The sequence below is a fragment of the Haliotis asinina genome, chromosome 13, assembly GCF_037392515.1.
Source record: "Haliotis asinina isolate JCU_RB_2024 chromosome 13, JCU_Hal_asi_v2, whole genome shotgun sequence".
In the NCBI taxonomy this organism is placed as follows: Eukaryota; Metazoa; Mollusca; class Gastropoda; order Lepetellida; family Haliotidae; genus Haliotis; species Haliotis asinina.
In genome coordinates, this window is record NC_090292.1 from 48,836,731 (window position 1) to 48,860,998 (window position 24,268).

The 24,268-nt window shown below is 38.9% G+C and overlaps 1 protein-coding gene across 1 annotated transcript; it reads left to right on the plus strand.

The window, feature by feature from the left end:
- Positions 1-23: 23 nt before the first annotated feature.
- Positions 24-18,430, plus strand: LOC137259631 (uncharacterized). Its single transcript, XM_067797244.1, has 6 exons — positions 24-319; positions 9,559-9,736; positions 10,061-10,146; positions 10,363-10,444; positions 12,055-12,138; positions 18,287-18,430. The coding sequence occupies exons 1-6, from the start codon at positions 24-26 to the stop codon at positions 18,428-18,430; spliced, it is 870 nt and encodes a 289-aa protein (XP_067653345.1).
- Positions 18,431-24,268: the final 5,838 nt, after the last annotated feature.

Below are 24,268 nucleotides of genomic sequence, written 5' to 3' on the forward strand. Positions count from 1 at the left end.
GGAAGTATTCGAGAAGCAACGACATGGCTGTGTGGGAATTCGTTCAACTTGCTCTCACCATCACCATCACTTACAGTTTGGCTTCACAGTCATGTGGCAATCGGACATTTCACCATCTTGAAAGTTTGGATGGTCACCTGTTCAGTGACACCTTCATCAGTCAACGCAATGTTTCTGACAAAGTTGCATGTTTGTGGTGGTGTTTCCATGATCTGCAGTGCAACATGGTACTGCACAACCTAGGGTCCCAACGTTGCCGGTTGTACTATTCGTCCGTCATCAGTGGGGGTGTCCAAGAGGCAGACTGGCAGTATTATACAGATAACGAATGCTATGTGTCATTCTGGTGGTATTGTCATGGTAATACATGGACTGTCCCTTTGTTGTTAAAGTTGTTCTTTAAATAAAAAGACAAAAAAAGTAAATCTGAACCACAACATTTAATTACTGATGTGATGAGTATCTATTTTTTCCAGTAGGATACGATCACAGACATGCCATTCGATGCCATTTATTCTCCTAAAGACTTATGATCTGGGTTTGTTTTTGAGATCCCGCTCAGCATTAATCTGGCTATGTGACGACATGTCTGTAAATACTTGACCATCTAATCCAGTGATATGACAAGGCAGTTAGTGTACAAGGGCGTTACTCAACACTTACTTGATATATACCGCCTGTAGTTTCACATGTTACAGTTTCACTGACCTGACATAAAGTCAACAGAGGTTATGTTGTTGATTCTCTTAAGTCATTTTATCAGTCATTATTTTTTAATTAGGTTTTCTTTTAGAAACCAAAAGGTACTGAAAACTGAACAATTGTGAGGTTTTTGTAAGGTGATTCATGTTGTAAGGTTAATAACGAATCTTGTGTTGGAGATATTATTGTCACAATATGTGCCGTTTCCTTTTAGCAGAATCTTTTGGATTATAAATAAGACCCTATGTGTTGTAAATCAAATGTATTTCCCGGACGTAGACACTCTGAATTTTAAATAATTAGTAAGTTTTTTAAACTAATCTGGATTTTCCATAACATGGATCCCCTTACTGTCAAGACAATGCTAGATGATGTTAATTACTTCAAAGGACACCGGCACGTTGACCTGGCGCAACTCTCTGTGTGTCTATATGGTTCAAACGTCGGCCTGTCGGGACGCCCCCTTTAAGACGCACTGGACAGGTAGACTGACGTATAACATCAAGCAAAAGAAAATTTTGTGAATGGCGGATTTTACCAGTAGAGTAGGACATACTGTCTCTTTTCGCGAACAACCAGTCGGAACGCCAATTTTCAGTGTTTTACTGCTATTTTGTTCCGTTTTATATCCATAACATGTCATATATGCATGGGACAAAACGCGTATCTTCAACACAAAAACATAATAAAGTGTTTGGATTGTTTCTTATATGTCTGAGTCGCTATATGATTGAACCAATACTATGCGACTCTACATGTTAGCTCACTATTATATCAGTTTAGCATTCCAGTCGATTTGTGTGTCATCTTTTCAGTAAAAATCGTATTCCTCCCGATTTAGTTAGAGTCCATTTTTATTACATGGGATACATGCAGGTGATGAAAACAGGAAATAAGGCTCTAATATGACAGTGAGTGAGAATGCTTTTATGTCGCTTTTAGCAATATTCCAGCAATATCATGGCGGGAGACACCAGAAATGGGCTTCACGCTTGTGGGTTTTTTAACCTGGGTCTTCAGCATTATGAGCGGACTAGGCTACACAACCGCCCCAGTATGCTTGAAGCAAAGGTTCGATTTAACTCGCTCTTCTTGTTTTCGGTTCAATGTTTCAAAAGATACGCAGAGAAGTTGTTGTGTCGTTCTGGAAGTTTAATTATCTCATGTCACATCCGCTTCATACATGTGACCGTTTTTCAGAAGAACTGGTAAAGTTGAGGGCCTGAAAGTTGGACATTGTTCACTGGTGATGATCTAAATGTGTTCGAAAATTAGCGTCTCAACTTAGATATGTCCTTATTTCCATGTCCCCACAACTTAGCGTACACTACACAGTTAGGTGTCCCGAGACAGTAATAACGTTAGGCAGATTTCCTCAAGACATTTAAGAAATTAGTATTAATTTTATGCTCAGCGTTTCAGAATTCAAACCACTAGGTACATTTTGAAAGTCAGTTTAACATTTGGAATTATTCAATAATAATAATGTTGTTCATTTGTATAGCTCTTGAGTCAAGAGCTTAATTGATTATTGAGTCGAATCAAAGTGCACCCAAGCTTTTTTACATCTTACATTGCCATCATGGAAGTTAAATAACTTTGAGGGGCCATCGTTCTTTGATCAACGAAATTGCAGACATAGGAAGGGATGGTGTAAATCCAGCTTGGGTCTACGCAGTCCCCACCGTCACTGGTGATCTCCCTTTGGTGGGTGACATTCTATAGCCCATTTCTATATTGTACCGTTAAATATAGAGTGAGTGAGTGAGTTAATGTTTAGCGTCACATCGGCAATATTGCAGCCATGTCGTGACGAGAACATTTATTACTGAAATGGAAGATATGTATTTCATAAATAAACCTGTCGTCAAAGGACAGTAAAACAACTAGAATATCACATTTATAATTTAAAACCAGTCCGTAAAGTTAAAACTAATATCACTACTGGAACAGCACAATATAAAACACGGGCTATATATCACCAACGACAAAAGGTAGATCGCCATACTAGGGACCATGGGGACTTACAGTACATTTGCTTCCTGCATGGACCCTAGCTGGATTTACATCATCCCTTCAGCCGCTAGCATTTCAGGAAATCTAGCCATCAATTAAAAAGACAGGTATTCTACGATTAGAAACAGTGGAACGTTTTGATGTACTCGCAATGTTTTGGGACTTACGTAACCTCTCAGGAAGACAAAATGCAATAATTAAATGAGAGCTAACATTATTAACAACATCCTTCAAAGTTCGTGAATTAAAATATTTATCCCTTGTGATGGAATATTCCACACAGTCTTTCATCACAAGGGATACAAAACGGAGGATCTTCACCTTTTAATAAATATTCGTGAGTATATCTCGTATGGCCAATGCGACACCGTCGCATACGTGTTGTTTATTTACAATAGCATTCTTAACATAGGATTCTAATCGTACTAAATGATCAATAGTACTTCAGTTTTTCCCGAAACCACATTGAATATCGGTGATAAGATTATTCGTTTCGAAAGACCTGACTAATCTATTGTTTACCATTCGTTCCATGGTTTTACAAACGCAACTGGTTAACGATATAGGGCGGAAATTTGAGGGATCTGTATGATTCCGGCCAGGCTTTGGTATGGGAATTACAATGGCATTGTGCCACGATTGAGGAAAATTTCCTGAAATCCAAATATGGTCAAATATTTCCAAAAGTGTCAAAAGACATGTCTCAGGCAAATGTTTCAGCAACTGGTAATAAATGTTGTCATCACCAGCTGGGGTATCATGAGCTTGCTCGAGAGCAGTATGTAGCTCATGTAATGAAAATAGTTTATTATAATCTTCACCGTTATTAGAGTCAAAATTAATTCTTTGTTTGTTTTATTTTGTCGATTTTTATATTTCAGAAATTCAGGCATATAATTTGATGATGAATAATTTCTGGAAAGAGTTTCACCAATTTTATTGGCAATGTCACCCTTACCAGTTATCAATTTATCACCTTCTTTAAGAGGTTTAACAGAGGATTTGGAACCTTTGCCTTTTATCCTTTGAACCATATTCCACACCTTAGACATGGGTGTGCGTGAATTAATGTTGGAAACATATTTCCTCCAAGACTGGCGCTTGTTTTGTTTATAAGTTCGTCGTGAATTGGCACTCGTATTTTTAACATTATTTAAGTTGTTAACGGTATGATGTCTGCGAAAGTATTTTTCTGCTTTCTTCCTACACTTTCTTGCTTGTTTACATTCATTGTTGAACCATGGTTTACGAAGGTGAGGAATTGCAGGGGACGTAGGAATTGATTGGTCAGCGATTTCATTTAACTCAGCTGAAAACAACTCTATCGGATCTGATACATTCATAAAGTTTTCCGGTATTAATTTTTCCATACACAGTATTTCATATAAGGGCCAATTGGCCTTATTCAAATTCCACCGTGATAAAGGGGGATCATCATCAAGGTTTGATAGTTTTTAGGACAGTTGGGAAGTGATCACTTGCGCAGAGGTCATCATGAACAGACCAGTCAAATTCCTTGTAAACATTCGAATCAGCGAGGGACAGATCAAGTGCAGAATAGGTTCCTGTTCCAGGATGAAAATAGGTGTTTGATTCGTCATAATAAACACACAAGCTATTATCAGATATAAAATACTCAATAATCTGACCTTTATGGTTTGTGCTTGTACTTCCCCATAGAGGGTTGTGCCCGGTCAAATCGCCCATGATGATACAGGGCTTTGGTAACTGATCATAGAGATTTTGAAGATCAGTTTGTAGGAGAACAGATGAAGGTGGAATGTACAAAGGGCACAGAGTAAACGCAATGTGCAGACTGAGGCGAATAGCTACGCCTTGAAGATTGGTAGTCAAATGAACATCGCTGTGAATGATGTTACGTCTAACTAACATAGTTGAACCTCCAGTCGCTTTATCCCCTGGAGGAGAAAAAGAGTGATAACAAGTATACTGCCTTAAATCAAATGTATCAGTATGTTTGAGATAAGTCTCTTGGAGACAGAGTGCTGACGGTTTAAAGTCTTGAACTAACAACTGTAGTTCATTAAAGCTATTCTTGAGTCCTCTGCAGTTCCATTGTACTAGATTAGGTGACTGGCTCATATTGTTTTAATTATCTAAGGAGCAGTAACAGGAGACTCTCTTCCATCTGCATCCATATCTTCAAGCAATCCATATTTATTATGGAACTGCACTGTATTTTTAATACTTTTGGCAATCTGTCAGGCTGAATTTGTTTTCTCTTTATAACCGTTTTGGTAGACTTTGACAAGTTGATTTGCTGTGACTCTGTTTGTGTAGATGTTCATCTTTGTTTTACTGGTAACTGATCTGGATCTGTGGCCGGTTTGAAACTTGCTATATTTAGTGCAATTTCGGAGAGGGATTTTGGATGTTCAGATTTTACCCAAGTAAGGTCTGTCTGATAAGGAATAGATGTAGTTACCTTTTTGACTGTTGATGCATACGATGGACGTGATGAATCAGGTGTAAGAAGTCTGGCTTGCTTCCTGGCATCGCAGTAACTGGGACGTTTCTCACTTTTTAGTTTCTGTACAGTGGCCTCATATTTCCACACTGGACAGTCTTTAGAAGATGCCATGTGGTCACCTTTACAATGTAAACACTTGATGGTGTTTGTACATATTTTACCATCATGATCAGGTTCTCCACATCGGAAGCAAGCTAACTTGTTCCTACAGGAATTTTGCCCGTGGCCATACTTCTGAGAGTTAAGACAACGAGTATAGCGTGGGTTAAAGAGATCAACTGTCATGGAAAAACACCCAGCCTTAATAGAAAGTAGTAAAACGGGGGTGTCAAAAGTCAACAGGTATGTGTTAGATGGGAACACACGATCATCTGTACGATATGTAAATCGTTTGGCTTCAATGACAAATTGACTTCGAACCTGAGATACAATGTCTTCAACAGATTCATCTGCGAGACTTCGGTCTCTGTCACGGATTAGTCCTTTGGGAAAATTGAGGGTCTTGTGTGCTGAACATGTAACTGGAATATCAGCTAATTTGGTTGATGTCATAAGGTTAATGGCCTGGGACTTCCTGAAACATTCAACCAAAAGACCACCAGACCGTAGACTGGTAACATGTTTCAACTCACCGGCTTTGCCCTGTAATTCCTTTTCTAAGAAAAATGGTGAGTAGGAAGAAAGGGTTCTTTCACCCTTTGCTTCCAGAACAAGAAAGCGTTGCCAAGTATCCCGCTCAGAATATAACAATTTAGTAACAATATCATCTTCATCAGGGTCAAGCTCAGAATCAAATTCTGAAAGTTGCTAGGGTTTTTTTGTTTTTTTTGTGTTTTTGATTTTGCTTACCCATAGTGAATTATAGATTGGTTCATCAAATCTGTTCCCTGCCCACCATGGAGTGCCAGCAAGGGCGATGTCATATGTAAGCGGTGTTCCAGCAAACTGACACCCAAGGGTTACAGAAATGATATATTCCAGATAAATCCAGAGGATCAACCAGATTGGCCCATGAGCCACTGCCTTCTGGGCATAAGACTATAGGCAAAAGTTCAGAACTTCAAAAATGCATTTTAAAATTAGAAAAGCCCAATGAACAAAAAGGCCCAGACCGAAATTAAAAGTCCAAATAAAATTTATGCAATGACATATATAATATATTCCATGCACAGGGCTTGGCATGACCAACCGATTGGTTGAACCGGGCCCATTCAAGCACCCGTCTAGGCGAAGTCGGGGCCAAAGTGGTATATTGAGCAACAGGAACATGGTTGCAAGCCCCTATTGCCCTCAACCACCAGGATCCCTTCCTCCGCCGACACAGGGCCGCAACCCACGGCAAACTTGTTGGTGGACCAAATATCCCCCAGGTCCACAAGTACCTTTAAAGATAGAAATAGTGTTTCAGGGTTGTTTTAAGTGTACAGTCCTTCCATTGTGAGTAACAAAGTTTGTTTTATTTTATGTATACGTTAACAAATTTACCTCACTCACTCAATCTATAACTTGATTCAGACATCATAATACTGGTAAGTCCCATGGTCCCTAGTATGGTGATCTACCTTAAGTTGTTGGTGATCTATAGCCTGTATTTATATTGTATTGTCCAAACAGTATTAGTTTTGCCGTTCCACACTGATTTTAAATTGTAACTGTGATATGCTCGATGTTTTACTGTTTACATCTTTACTCACTCACTCACTCACCCCGTCATGAAAATACATAATATTTGGTTACTTCTGTGTTAATATCTGCGCACATAACAGACATTCTTGGTTAAGAGTGAGTGAGTGAGTTTAGTTTTACTCCGCTTTTAGCAATATTCCAGCAATATCACGGCGGGGGACACCAGAAATGGGTTTCACTCATCGTACCCATGTGGTAACCACAAGACTACCCCACCGCCCTTCTTGGTTAAGAAGACCCACCGCCATATAACTGGAATACTGCTGAGCGCGGCGTAAAACTAAACTCAGTCACTCACTATTCATCAATATTTGGTAAGTTCTCAGATCACCATGAACCCCACAATTTGAAAATGGCCCGTGAAGATCCCGGGGTAGAATAGGCCTTCTGCAACCCATGCTTGCCATAAAAGTCGACTATGCTTGTCGTGAGAGGCGACTAATGGGATCGGGTGGTCAGGCTCGCTCACTTGGTTGACACATGTCGTCGGTTGCAAATTGCGCTCATGATGTTGATCACTGGATTGTCTTTTCCTGACTCAATTATTTATAGACCGCCGCCATATAGCTGGAATATTGCTGAGTGCAGCGTAAAACTAAACTCACTCACTCAGATTGGTTAAACTCTACAGGAAGCAAAACCTGGTAGTATTATATAGGATCAGTGATTAGAGCTATAAATACAACCTACTACTGTTGGCTGAGATCACTCCGCGAAAGGTGATCTACCTGCAAGTGCTGGTTTCCGTATCATTTAAAATGTAAGCGAGTGAGTGAGTTTTAAGCCGCTTTTAACAATATTCCAGCAATATGGGCTTCACACATTGTACCCATGTGCGGAATCGAACCCGTTTCTTTGGCGTGACAAGCGAGCGCTTTAACCACTAGGCAACCTTACAGCCTCATTAAAGATCTAAGGTTAAAGGCTTGAGGTAGAAGTCGGATGTTATAGTCAGATTGTGAAATCTGTCTTTTCGGGAAATCACTTAAAATTTCAGTTATTTCGTGATATGACTAAGAGGGTCAGCCATTTCGTGACATTTTGTGTCACAACAATTCAGTCATTTCATGAAATTTCACTTTATGACTTAATCGACAAAAGTGGATCACAGTTTGAAAATCACTTTTGTCACTAAAGTTAAAACTATTGTGGCAGCGACTGTTGCACTTCAGCTTGGCGTTGAAGCATTTACATCGGGTTGATTGACTCTTGCAGTGTCCAGAGCAGCCACACCTCTCCTGTCCACCATATATAGACTAGCGTTCAAAAGAAACGCCACCAAAATCAAAACGACTGTAAATTGTCAAAATATTTGTTAGTCTGTCTGAAAATAGCGACAAACACATATCTCGAAAACATGTCTATTCCCAGAGAACACTTGCACTTGCGTTTCGTATTTTATGAAAATAACCCGAATTTGCAAGAATAAAACGGAAACTGTCCACACAGTTACTCGTATTAGGGTATACAAGCTAACCAGGTTTATTCTCTTACATCAGTTTAATCGACTGACAACCAGGAACGGGATTCGTTTACCACAAGAGCAGAGGGAGGGAACAATTGGTATGTTACAGGCACAAGAACATGTGGCTAGGACCATGGGATGCTGCAAATCTACCGTCGGAAGACGTGTCACACGTCTACGACAGACTGGTAGTACTGCAGACAGGCCAAAGAGTGGTACACTGAAGATCACTACCCAAAAAGAGGACCGGTATTTTTCGACTGTTTCACCCGAGGATCCGTACAGTCACTGTGACGTCGTCAAATGCCAAGAGGATTGGACATCCAGTCAGCAGACATGCTGTGGCCAGACAGCTCCGCCGCATTCATGGTCGCCGTGTCAATCGACCTTTCAAGGGTATGACGTTGACGTGCCAACGTGCCAGGGCTGTATGACACTGACAGCAGCGAAACTGGCGAAGCGTGAACTTTATTGACGAACGCAAGTTCCAGTTTTCAAGATCTGTCCCCAATTGAGCACCTTTGGGAATAACTCGGACGTCATATTCGGAACGCCAAAATCAACCTTTGGCGAGGAACATTTCGACAGCTGCCATGCAAAAGATCTTTAACCAAGACGTCAGAAGAATCACATACTCAGATCGACGCCGGGTTCGCCCTGCATCGCTACTAGGGGTTGTATTGAACAACATGTGCTGTCCAGAAAGTTGTCAAACGAACCAATCGATTCTGCATTGGTAATCGAATACTGGATAATGTGATATTCAATCACGAGCTGCGTCGGTTTTCTCCATGTTATCCATTATATACTGTTGCTGAATGATTGTTTTTAACAATAAAACATCTAATGTTACCATATTTTACTTAAGTTTTGTTTTTGGACCAGCAAAATATTTGATGGCCTTTCTTTTGGACGCTAGTTTAGATGAAATACGTTTTCATGAAAAGACTGACAAATATTTATTGTTGGAACACAAAATGATACGAGGTGGAAGAAACACAACCTGTGTACTTTTCTTTGCTCGTCAGATTAAATTTGCCCGTCTCCATCACATGTAGCTTATGTAAAAGGGGAAAAAACAAACCTGTTAAAATTAGGTATTATTGAACAGATAACACAAATAACTGCTTCAGCATTGTATTGACAGGTTGGAATTACCAACAGTTAATTTATAATGAGTATAATGTGGAATGTGTTTAGTTGCCTGCAGCGACTTCCGGGACCGGAATGCTCTCTTAGTGATGAGGAACCAGACCCACGTGAATTTGACCTGCTCCAGTGGATTCTCCTACTTACCAACCCCGTCAGGCAAATGTTTCCATGACAACGAACCATTAGACATGGGACGGTGCATGCAGACCCTGTGGATTGACCCGGTACAGTGACAACTATTCGCAGACCAAACACATGTTCCTGTATTTGCACGTCCTTCAAACACATGCATCACTTCACGTTTGACGTGTTAATTTACTGAGGCATATACCGATGCCTGATATAAAACCTTATCATAACTGAACACAAGTCGTTTTAAACCGACAAAAAATACCATAATATATGTGTGGGACAAACGTTTATATTACTTCGTTATGACAGATGTAAAGCACTGCAGCTGAATATTGCACACATTGCTTTAGTTCTGTAAAGCATTTCAGCAAGTTGTTTAGCCAACATGCATCTACTGATTGCCTTCCTTACAACAGGTGCCAATACTGAAGACGCCACTTCCCGCTCCCTTGTCCACTGGCGCGGAGATTATCGTAGAGGCAGCTGCTGATGGAGTCATGACGTAGGTATTTTCAAAATTCAACATTAACAATCAACAATAATCAACACTTTGTATGACACAGAGTGATGCTAATTTTGGAAAATAATAATACGGTAGGGTATACAGATCGTATACGTATTTAAGTTAAGGTTCAAGCTGTATGCCATGTCTGCTTGTGCCGAGAGCCTCCCGACCGGAGATCAGACAAAACATAGGGGAAGGTTTGTGTTGTACAAGACGTAGAGAGGGCTGGAACGGGACAGGAGATACAGACGGGACAGGAGATGGAACGGGACAGGAGAACGGGACAGGAGAAAAGGTATACAGATCGTATACGTATTTAAGTTAAGGTTCATGCTGTATGCCGTGTCTGCTTGTGCCGAGAGCCTCCCGACCGGAGATCAGACAAAACATAGGGGAAGGTTTGTGTTGTACAAGACGTAGACTGGGCTGGAACGGGACAGGGTCTCATGCTTGATGCCTGAAGATGTCTTCAATTCATATACAGTCTCTTAATCATCGAGAAAGGAAGTATACGCAATGGCCCATGGTCAGAAATGGCGGAATTGGTCATCGGTCAACATGCATGTCGCAAGAGCTGGTCATTCCATCTGTCTTTGCTGACGTACATCATCCCAAATGCATAGACCTATTCTTATTTTATTATGTCAATCACTGGATGTCCAACCCTTGAAGGTCAGAATATTGGCCTTCAGTAAACCATTCTTGTAGTAAGAGGCGACCAACGGTATCGGATGGTCAGGCTCGCTGCCTTAGTTGGCACGTAACCGGTTCCCAGTTGCATAGACCAATGCTCATGCTGTTATTCACTGAATTGTCTGGTCCAGACTCGATTACTTACAGACCGCCACGAATATTGCTGAGATTGCTGTACAACTAAATTCACCTACTCACTCCATATCCATCTGCCAAACTTCAATCCACTCTGCTCCTCTCCACTTAAAACCTTTCAGTCCAGTGCCACTCATTCACTCACAAGCGCCAATGCGCTCCACTCACTCACTGACTCATTCATTCGTTCTGCTTTACTCCCGTGTTAAACTAATGTAAATAACAGACAACGTGTTGTATAATGTCTAGTGAATAATAATCATCTTCTTCAGCCCTTCAATATTTCTGATGAATAAGAATAGCAGTAGAGTGGTGTTTCTTCTGGAGGTTCGGTGGTCTCCCTCCTATACCGTCATCTACAATACATGGGATGGGACATGGGGAAGCGAAGTGACCTCTCACAGGTCTGTGCTCACACCAAATGTCAAGTCAGTTCTCTCCATCAACATTACAGAGACTCAGTTCTGGTAGGTTCTGGCAAGATTTCTCAAACTACAGTACGTTCAGCTTGACCTGAGCTACTCTACATATACATGACCCGGGAGGTCAAATGGCACAATCGGCAGCTAGAGATCACTCCATTAAACAGGGGAGCAGAGGGTTATTAATGTTTCATTCTTGCGAAGCATGCACACATCAGAAACATTAGACCGTTTGTATCTTCTATTTTTAGAAAGGATATTGTAGACGATTTCAAACGGCTACCTTGTCTCTGCTGTTTGGACATGTTGACAATCAACCGACAAAGGTGCACCTCTTTATAATGATAGCCACAACCGGTTATAACACGGTCACGAAGACAATTAGTATTCCCTCGACCAGGTCAAGCTGAACAACCTGTGTACACATGCATATAAAGTCTGCTGAAGGATCTTTTTAGGAACATAGTAAGGAATATCCCCGGGTGGGGAAAAGAACCTAGTTCTCCATTGTGAAAGTTTTACCAACTGTGCTACCTCACACTGACACTATCAAGCAAACTATCAATCATGTAGCATGTGCTCAATGTATATATTTGTTCGAAAGTGTGACGAAACTGTAGTTTCCACTTTAACGACACTATTTTGTCTATTTCAGATATCCGGCATTGACAACAGTGTGTTGAAGGCTCCGAGAAGGTTACCTCTGCAAGAGGCCGACACCCTTCAAATTAACTTCACAGTAATAACACGAGTACAGATGAAATATCCGTAAATGACAATATACAAAAGGAATACTATTTTGATGCCGATTCCTGTGCCAATGTCATTAAGATTGCATGCTGGAAAACGTTCTTTTGAAACATTTTATAAATGTATGTGATAAAAATAAGGTTTTGATACAGATACACTCAGGATAAAACACTAGTTAAACATTAAACTCGGAAATATTTTTGTCAAATTTTCTGATACACTCGATATTGACTTGGTCAGAGAGTTAGCTTTGTTTATGGCCATTAATAGCTATATTCCTTCAATCTCACCGTGATGAGTGACATCAGAAATGGCCTTTACATACTGTACCCAAATGAATTCAACCTGGGTCATCAACGTGACGAGCGCAAGCTAAACCACTATCCATCGTCATCATGAAACGAGTAAAATCCAATAAGCACATTCGCAAAATGATTAAAATACTAGTATTGTATTTGGTTTGAACTAAGCCCCAGCCATTAAGTTTTGTAGTGTTTTGGGTCGAACTGGGCTTTATGTCACATCAGCATTATTCAAGCCTCACAGTAACGAATCCATACACATTTTAAGTACAAAGTACAAATAAGGTTTATTTTGTAAACAAATACAGCAAACACATTATTATTGCTCAAAAGCAGACAATTTGTTTTTCACATTACTATCTACAGTTTATTGTGCAGGTCAACTTCCTTCATGTAGCTAACGATGAGATGCCCTGGAAAACAGGTCTTTCAGATTTATCACCTCATAATGAGGAATTTATTTATTGTAAGTAGTACTGTTGTATCTCTCAAACTGGAAATCGCATTGTGATGTCTGAGGGCGTATATGAAATACGAAAACCTGGTATGATTTATGTCATGGACTGTTTACTTTGGCCACGACGCTGATGGGAATCCCAATTAGGAGATGAAAGTATGATGAGGAGAATTGAACTCGTTTGTGAAGTGAGTGGTAGGTGCCGTTCGGATTTTTTAAACCATTATAACATAAAAACACAAATTTCGTCCATAGAAAATAAGCTACTTTTGTGTTAGAGAGGGTTGCATGTTGAGTCTGTATTTATTGATTTATTCATTAATGAATTAATATCAGAATTTACTCGGAGTGGCTTAAGGGTATATTTATTTATGACTAGTTCGAGGAATTTTTTCTTTTGTTGTTTGCAGATGATTTTTGCTTTGATTGATGACACAGTTATAGTGTTACAAAAAGCACTACAACAAGTAGGGACTGGAGGTATATTTGGACAAGAGTAATATAATTGTAATTAGAAATGGTGGAATTTGAAGGAATGTAGAAAGGTGGTTCTGTTCTCGAGTTGAATTAGAACGTGTTACATATAAGAAACTTGGACTTGCACTTTCTCCCAGATTAGTTTGGTCAAAGGCATGTGAAACTTTAACAATTGAAGCTTGAAAACCAAGCTTTCCGTTTCTTAGGCTACTGAAATCGTGCTACCTTTTCATATTGTCGAAAGTATGTTTGACTCTGAAATAAAGCCTATGTGATGTTTTGGAGATCTGGGGATATACATTTAGGTCCTGGATAGTGTGATATTTTCAACAGATGCCTTCGTATTACTAGGCGTGCTCTTAGTGATGCCACGTTAGGAGATGTAGGGAGAAGTCATTTTTGTGTACAGTCGTTTTATCAACTGCTGGTGTAGATTACGTCATACTGGCAAGTCTAGACATCCTAAGGCCTGCTATGAAATGTTGAAACAGTTTATGTTGGCGAGTAATAAACAGAATACTAAACTCGTTTCCGTGAAATACCATTAAACTTGCTTTCACTCCTTTGATGCCAAATCATGAACTCGTTTAAAATAAATGCTATTATAGGGAAGGTCGTTTAGTATCCTCTATTTATTCTCAAAGTGTAGCGCAACATCTGTTGAAGATGATTTTCATTTCCTTCTGTTATGTCCTCATGAGAATCAATTTCATGATAAATTTGTCTCATTAATGTCAATAGAGGATGTCACTGTTCCTCAAAGAAATGTATCATGTTAATTAGCCTTGCGTTGTATATTAATATATCTTGTGCACTTACGAGTTGTAAGAAGTATGTATTAGAACTGTTTCAGGCAAAGGATCTCTTGAGTGTATATCATACATTTCATTGTGCATTGCATGCATCCCGTTGAAAGTATATGAACATTTCCATTATGGCTTTGTTTTTAAACTAAAAGCACTAAACCAAATTATGATAACTCGTTTTTTTCTGAAAGATTTCCTATGTGCCAGTTATATTTTTGCAAATTATACTGACGCTTAACGTTTTAACGGTATAACTAACAATCCATCACAGGATAAGTCTTATTAATGTCAAAAACAAATTCTGTTCTTATAAAGAGGACTGTTCTGTTGTTATAAACTCTGTTCCTCAAAGAAATGTATCATGTTACATTAGTATTGCATTGTATATCAATATATTTTTTGCACTGTATTACTTGTAAGAATTATGCATTAGAGCTGTTCCAGTCAAGGGATCTCTTAAGAGTGTACTATATATTCTGTGGTGTATCCTATATATTGAGTGTTTCATTACTTCGTTGTTTGAAAGATCATAACCAGCTGCTATGTTTAAAGTGTGGTGCAACATCTGCTGTAGATGAATTCCATATCTTTTTGGTAAGTCCTTATTATAAGAATCTAGAAAACCCTATAGTACAACAATACTATAACAATCCATCTCGTGATAAATTTCTCTCATTAATGTCAACAACATATTCTGTTCATACGAAGAAGTCACCATTGCTTCTCAAAAGAAATTCTTCATGTTAAGTAGTCCTGAATTGTAGATCAGTATATCTTGCGCACTGTGTGATGATATTGGTATCTTATTGGAGGTAGTTTTTGACGCAACAGTTTGAAATGTTTACTTTTTTGAAAGTTTGAAATCTGAAGTGACAGTGAAGAATTCTTCCCTCACTGTTGAATCTGAACCCTGCAGAATCGAAGAATACCTCCTGACGAATCACAGGCGATCAATGCATACGATATGCCCCTATACTACTATAGGAACAAGGTAATTCACCCGCCATATTGGGTACGTCGATAATCTTCGTTTCTCGCTTGACATGGATAAACATGGATATATTCCGCGACGTAAGTATTCTTTTTCGCTGTGGCTGTTTTGACCGTTTATTGAGTTGTATCGTATTTCTGTAAGACGGAAGTTTACGTTACTCCGCACCGAATGGTACTGAGCTCTCTGATTGGTCCATATTACGATCACAACAGGGCGCATGGCGAGGTTGAAACCAGAGAGCCCGGTAGCACTCGGGTTTTTCATGAAGATGTTTTCTGAAGATGCTGCCAAGCTTTTTTTGAAAGTGTACGAACATACGAGTTAATAGCAACAACATTTCGAGGAAGGTGGTCGAGAGCAGAGTCCTGGTGGTTCAAGTTTTCACGTGTATTTTTAGGAAATGCAACGTGACATGATGGGGTATGAGTGGCACAAATTTTGTGTTTCGCCTGACGTTATCTCGCGATTGTTTCATTCTAAATGGAAACAGATAAATACTATTTACCAGCTAGGTAAATGTTTACTGGCGTTTCGCTGCATATTGTGCATAGGTAGGAATATTTTCTTACAAATGCTTTTTGATTTATATGTTATATATTGTTTGTTCATGTTTAGTGTTGTGTATTGTAGTTGAGCTTGAATGAGATGATGTTGTCTAATGTTTATGGTATATGATGGTATTTGTGAGTGTTAATAAATGCTTCCTCAACATGTCCATCACGTCTCTAGTGTTAGTCATGTCGTCGGTCGAGCTGAGGTAATTGTCTTGTTACACTTGCGCAGTGAAGCGGCCGTGAAATCAGACGCATTTTCAGTCCACAGTTGATGGTGTCTAATTTCATTGATTGTCCAATCAGATTCCAGTATTTCACGTAGCCATGGTGGAATTGCTGATCCGGTTCGTTTTTCAATTAGGAGATAAACATCATGTGTCAGCCATGTGTTATTGAGTATTTGAAGCACGGGAATACAATTGGAGCCGACGGTTGTAAACAAAAACATAAACCAAGGCGTTTTACTGTCTGCACTCGTTTACACCGAGTACGGGTACAACAGTGAAGTGTTATTAGCTGGCCGTTTCAGCTGGTCCCCATGGCAGCATCTGGAGTTGCTCATTTGTGACGTCATTCTGACTTTACGTCACAATGTGATTTGAATGACGTCACCACTGTTAATGAGGCAACAAAACAATTGTTTACACTTTTTCTACGTGTCCTTACGAATAGTCCTGCAGTTTCTGGGAATCAAATACCATTTGACTTTTGACACAGTGACTTTTGGTTTACAATATTCATTTTTTGTTTAGTTTGATCCTTGTACAAATTATTGAATTTCTTTTCAAAGCATCAGCTTCACGTTGTTCTTCAATGTATTGTTTATTTATGAGGTTCATAGGACATTTGAATATTGTTGTTATAGATGGAAATGCGTGATCTAAAATCATTTACAGTGATTTTTCCTAAGCACGATAATGTTGTCAGCGATTGGTTCCTCAATAAGAGATCACCAACATGTTCGTGTTCTTAATAGTTGTTACTCTTTCTGGGGCCATTTTGCCGTCACTGAGTATATGCTAAGTCCGTATTCTCAAACGATCTATTGTATAGACTAGAGTGAGTGAGTGAGTTAATATTTAACGTCACATCGGCAATATTTCAGCCATATCGTGACGAGAAGACTAGATTGACGCTAAAAGACATAAAATATTGTATTGGAACTTTCATTGCCTATCTTCAACATTAATGGTAAGAACTTGTCAGTGTCATTATACTGTATCTGTGAGTGGTCCACAGGTGAAATTGTGGCATGTCATCACTATGGGTAGCCCAATAAAACCACTGTTATTCTGAACGATTAAAAGCACACACTTCAGGCCCATCAAACGATTGCACCTCAAATTTAAAATAAAAGTAAAACGCAACTCTCTTACACATAATCAAAACACATTTTTTCATTACAGTGTTAGTGATCAGTTCATGTTCATTCACTGTTACTTTGATACTGACGTCAAAAGTAATCTATATCAGCAGGTTATCAACAATGATATTCATTGTTTTACATCAGCACTTTTCAAACTGCGACTTTCTTCACGTCCACCTAGGTTTTTGTTCGTGCAAAATGGCACAAGAAGTACACAAGGTCCCAAAACATGTTTCAATTGGTTCTACATTCCGCTGTTTTCCCTTAGTCTCTGTCACATAAAGCGGTGAAATCTAAGGCGTCGGCGCTTTGGAATAGTAAATAGACATCTGAATCAGCGACGGAAACAGTCAATAATACATTTCTGTTATAAGCAAAGATTCTAACTTAAACAAACAGAATGTTACGTTACCAAACATAATACAAATGTAACATCCAATATCGGGGAATATACTCCGACAATGGACGGTAATAGTCAACAAACAGTCAGGCATATATGTTGCTAAATTTGGAATAGTAAAGCGGAAATACTCTTTACACATTCTTAAGAAAGCGAGAAGATGTGTGTATCCTGCCGTACCTGCCTTGGCTGTGCACTGGTCATCATACATGCAAACGTTAGTCAATTGTTCACCTGAAGAGAATCAAGAACGTACAGCGAATGTTAAACCAGGGAATTCATTTCATCATAACTATACTATCCCAAAAAGAAACGCATAGAGATTTATATTTTCAAAAAATCTATTAATTACCTACTGTGTTCAAACAATCGTCAAAATATGCAACATATGTTTTGATGGCATGACTTCACATGATCGCACAAGTAACAAAATCGATTTTAGCTGAAAATGTTGATTTCGATGACATTTTTACAAGGACCAGAAGGGCATTGCCACAAAGGAACAGAAGTCACCCTCCGTTTGAAATTGTGAAGCAAAGAGCATTCACTGTCTGACAATAAAAATCCAGATTTCTTTTAGAAACTGGCATTCTTTTTGAAGGAGTTTGAAGGTCAAATCACTTCGTCACGTCTTGACTCGGAACATCGCCATTGAAAGAATGCATGCGGGAGATTCCAATCTTCAGTTGCCAGAATGCGTATGAATGTTAGCCTGAGCAAACTATCATGGTTGCAGTTTGCTGCAATCCGACAGGTATAACAAATGACCGTCCCTTTACAGGCAGACCTCGAGTTGCCACTGCAGCCCAAGATCGGTAAATCCGGGTACTACATTTGCGTCATCGTACTGCCACAGGTGAGAGCACAGCATCCAGGGCGCCTTGACTTCAGAGAATATCCGGTCAAACTGTACGGAACAGGTTGAAAGAAATCGGTCTGAGGGCCAAGAAACCCGACGTGATGGTTCGCTCTACGTCATGGCCATCGAGCTCAGCGTCTCCGCTATCTAAAAGTATCCACTTGGTTGTATGTACATTATCTTGTTCTACACTTGTGTCACATACCATGCACAAATGTCTGTTTATGGACGTGTTATACAGGTTTGGAGATACAATGTCGGAACAGATTCTAGTCTATGCGTTTCTTTTCTGATAGTATATTTAATCGTGTCGTACAGTCTAATCGTATTTTTTTCACTTACATGTGTTTGTCCTTCAAGTACACAATGAATTTAAAATACATTGATTATGAGTTTCAAATGAAACTGAATGACAGCTATTATGAGCTTATAACTTTTTTGGGTGTAAAGCTTCCCGTTCCGAATGTCAGTGAAATAGTTCTACATGTAACACAACAGGCAGTGCACCGGTGGTTGACCGGTGGCTGACCATCTCATTGAAAGGAATATACATCCGAGAAGGTCACATGGACAATCCTGACAACTGGGATGATAGGGAAGGCTGTTAAGAATCCAATTGAACCATGTGAGTGTCCGTAATGACACAATTACTGACTGAGTCAATACCTCTACTATGTCATCCGACCCCAAATGAACATAATATGCACGAAGTATGTCTTTGGCAGTAACCACCAAGTATTACAAATTGGCCAAGGAATCCCAATATGAACCGTGTCCACATCGAAGTCAGCAGAGAGGCACAGTATTTTGTTCATTTATCCTTGGAATGGATTAAATTAGGTCTCCATATGAATTCCAGTTCATTCAAATACTCTTTAACATTTACCTGATTTAAAATGTTTTAAAACATAGCGGGTTAAATACATACCGAAACGTGAGTCTCATTAACCTATTCAGACAATGACCTACTTTACAGTCGATCCGAAGTTTCACTTGTGAAAGTGAAAATAGGCATCATAAACAACTCTGGTTACACTGAATTCAAATTTCTTGTCTCATATGAAAATTGTATTTACGAATGAATTTTAATTTTAAACTTTAATAACACCGTATTTCTGTGTTTTATGGCAAAAGTGTAGACAGCAGAACTTTAACTAAGACGTCATAGACTGTCCCTGTTTGATGAGGTCGTAAAATGATTCACCATACACCTGGCTTACACCTGTTATGTATTTTGTGCGTTTATTCAGCGTAGTTCTGTAAAGCACAATGAAATTGACATAATATTAATTCCGTACCAGACCGCCAAACGTTTCTAGCGGCAGAACCTCATTTTGATTTCCAGATTTCCGTTTGTCAGAGTTCGCTGCGCGACGTGTTTGCAAGGATTAGAAGGAGCGAAGTGTTGCGATATACAACACCTTGCTGCAATAAAATTCAGAGGTTAGATGAATCAAATCATACAGATCAATATTTATGTTAAATGAATCAGTCTGAAAATTCTTGACTGGTTATTGCACTAACCTGCGCAATAGGACGGAACCCTGTCATCAGGAAACGAGACTGTTGTGTAATCAATGTTTTGACTTGGATTTTTCTTAGGTCTAGATATACTCATTAATGTAAAAACAGTTACTCGGATGACACTCTATGGACCAGACACAAAAAACTCGTCTTTTGGAAATACGGGGTGAAACCATTCAGTATTCATCAAGGAAAAAGAGAAATAGAGAAACACTAGAGAAGGACTTGCTATCAGAAATAGAATCTGTTTCTGAAGAAATGGACAAGACTACAGGCATAGAATTAAACGAAAAACTATCAGAAGACATTTTAACAATAAACCAAAACTTGATGATATAAATAGAGAAAAAACTAAAGGTATCCTCATAAGAGCTAAAGCAAGATGAGTTGAAAAAGGAGAAAAACCCACCACATATTTTCTGAATTTGGAATCAAGAAACTTCCTGAATAAAAGTTTCACAGAAATCCAAGATACCTCTGGAAACATGATAAAAGATCAAAAATTACTTGAAGAGTGAGTGAGTGATGGGTTAATATTTATCGTCACATCGGCAATATCTCAGCCATATCGTGACGAGAACATTTAATACTGAAAAGAAATATATATATCTATTATAAAACCTGTCAACAAGAGACAGTAAAACAACTAGAATATCACAGATGAGAATGTAAAACTAGTAACTATACCTAAAACAATTGTTCTATAGAGGACAATACAAGATAAAAATGGGCTATAGATTGCTAACAACTGAACGTAGATCACCATACTAGGGACCATGGGGACTTACAGTACCTTCGCTACCTGCATGGACCCTAGCTGGATTTACATCATCCCCTCAGCCGTCAGCAATTTGGGAAACCTAGCCATGCAAATAAAAAGACACTTATGCTACGATTAAAAACATGAAAGTTTGAATTTACTTTGAATGTTTGTGGACTTACGTACCCTCTCAGGGGGACAATAGTTTTACAGTACTTCAACCCCCTTTGAGGATACAGCCACTAACAAGAACAGTTCTGAATTTAAACTTCCAATAATAAAATATTTATCTATTTACAATTCAGACAATAAATCTAATTCTTTTAAAAATGCAATGATTAAATGAGAGCTTGTGTTATTAAAAAGATCCTTCAGAGTTCGTGAATTAAAATACTGATCCCTTTTGATGGAATACTCGACACAGTCAAGCAGAATATGCTTGACTGTGATTCTTTCATCACAAGGGATACAAAACGGAGGATCCTCACCTTTAAGCAAATATTTATGTGTATATCTTGTGTGGCCAGTACGACATCGTCGCATGATGACCTCCTCAAATCTGGACTGAGAACCCAAGTAGGTGTAACCAATATACGGTTTTATGTTATGTAATTTATTGATACCTACTTGAGTGTCCCACTTCTTCTGCATCAGATCACGGCTACACGTTCTAATGCAAGCTTTGTAATCTGAATATGGAAGAAAAAGTGGTGTCACAGATTTGTTGAGTGCTGCCGTGGCAGCAAGATCGGCCATCACATTTCCAGAAATACCTACGTGACTGGGTAACCAACAAAAGACGATGTCGTATTGGCCAGTAGCAAGAGTATTATACAATTCAATAATTTCAATTAAAAGCGGATGTTTACAAGAAATGTTTTTAATAGCCTGAAGACAAGAAAGAGAGTCGGAATATATTATATACTGTTTACGTTTAGGGTGTCTTTGAATATATTTAAGAGCTGATAATATGGCGTTAGCTTCTGCGGTAAAAATAGAACTATTATCTGGTAATCTAGAAGATATTGTTCTGGATCCAATGACAGTAGCACAAGCAACTGCACCACCGTCCTTGGACCCATCTGTAAATAAGGATTTGTAATTGTTATATGTATGTTTCAATTGATTATATTCTTGTTTCTACTGTAATTCATTAGTTTCTGATTTTTTAAAGCTAGTTAATGTTAGGTCAACCTGTGGCCTAACCAACTGCCATGGGGGAGAGGAAAGAAGACGGGAATGAGCTATATTGTTCAGCTCAATACCAGCAGCAGCAATAAACGGCTTTATTCTGAGCCCAAGAGGTGGAACAAGAGAAGACTTTTTGCTATACAAATCCTCATAAAGGGGATTGAAGACACAGCTATATCCAGGGTTAGATTCGTTAGAGTATAGTTTTATGATATATTGTAAAGATAATTGGATACGGCGTTGTGCAAGAGATGGTTCATCGGCCTCAACGTAAAGACTGTCAATAGGTGAAGTTCTGAAGGACCCAAGACAAAGTCTTAGACCTTGGTGATGGACAGTTTAAGATTGCTTTTGCTGGCTCCACCATAGACGATGGAGCCATAATCAAGTTTAGAACGAACGAGTGATCGATATAAATGGAGAAGGGTAGCTTGATCCCCTCCCCATTTTGAATTTGAAACCACTTTCAACAAGTCAAGAGCTTTCAGGCATTTACTTTTAAGTGATTTAATATGTGGTAAAAACGTTAAGTGTGAATCAAAGATTAGACCCAAGAATTTGGCTTCCTTCACAACTTTAATCGGCGTCCCATCTAGAGACAGTTCAGGGTCTTTATGTGGTTTGTATTTATGACAACAATGTATGCAGTTAGTTTTCGATTTAGAAAATTTAAAGCCGTTTTCAAGACACCATTTATTAATCCTGTTTAAACACAACTGCAATTGCCGTTCAATGGTATGCATATTTTTACCACGACAAGAAATATTAAAATCATCCACAAATAACGATCTATGAATGGAATCGTTTAAAACTTTAGATAAACTGTTGATCTTGATGCTAAAAAGAGTGACTGACAAAATACTGCCTTGTGGAACACCCTGATCCTGATTGTAATGATCAGACAGGGTAGAGCCCACGCGGACCTGGAATTGTCCGTTATTTAAAAACTTGGCAATAAATTCAGGCAAAAGGCCTCGCAACCCGAAGTCATGTAAATCTCGTAAAATGCCATATTTCCAAGTAGTGTCATATGCTTTTTCAAGATCAAAAAAGATAGACACAGCGTGTTGTTTGTTAATCAGTGCGTTTTTTACAAATGATTCTAAACGCACTAAGTGATCGACAGTACTTCTGTTTTTGCGGAAACCACATTGTATATCTGTGATAGGGTTATTAGTTTCCAAGTACCAAACAAGTCGATTATTGATCATGCGTTCCATGGTCTTGCAAACACAGCTAGTTAATGAAATCGGACGATAATTGGACGGATCCGTATGATCACGTCCAGGTTTAGGTATTGGTACTACTATGGCGTCACGCCATGACGGAGGAAAGTTACCCGATGTCCAAATATCATCAAAAATATTTAGGAGAGTTTCTAGGCAGGATTCTGGTAAGTGCTTCAGGAGTTGATAATGTATGTTATCAGCTCCAGTAGCAGTGTCATGAGCCTGATCAATAGCAGTATGAAGTTAATGAATAGAAAACGTTTCATTATAATCTTCCCCATTATCAGATGTCGACGGAAATAATGTTCTGCTTTTTTCCTTGCCTTCCTAGCTTGTTTGCACTCATCGTTGAACCATGGTTTTCTTATGTGTGGAACTACAGAGGACTTTGGTATACACTCATCAGCTATGGAATTCAGTTCATCAGAAAAGCATTTAATAGCATCGGGAACGTCAATAAAACGTTAAGGTTTAAGTTTTTCAGCACACAGTGTTTCATATAAAGCCCAGTTAGCCTTTTTAAAATTTCGTCTTGATGATGGAGGAACATCGGATGGAGTTACAGCTTTTAACATAGTAGGAAAATGGTCACTTCCGCAGAGGTCATCGTGGACTGACCATTCGAATTCATTTAGTAGTTCGGAAGTTGTCAGAGACAAGTCAAGAGCAGAATAGGTCCCTGTACCAGGGTGTAAATATGTGTTGGAACCATCATTATAAATACATTAATCATTGTCAGAACAAAAGTTCTCCAACAATTTCCCTTTAGTGTTTGTAGTTACACTAAACCAGAGTAGGTTGTGCCCATTTAAATCTCCCATTATAATGCAGGGCTTCGGAAGCTGATCATATAGAGCTTGAAGATCAGTTTTAGCAAACGTCGAAGACGGAGAAATATAAAGAGAGCATAGCGTAAACGCTACATGTAACGTAAATTCTCACTGCAACAGCCTTCATATTAGTATTAAGTGAAACAGGGCTTTGAATAACGTTTTGTTTGGCTAGAATGGATGATCTGCCAGTAGCTCGATCGCCCGGAGGTGCAAAACAATGATATGTATTAAACTGACGAAATTTAAATGTATCTGTTTGTTTTAAATATGTCTCTTGGAGACACATCGCTGAAGGTGTAAAATCTTGGACTAATAGCTGTAATTCATGTAAATTATTCCTCAATCCTCTGCAGTTCCACTGTACAGT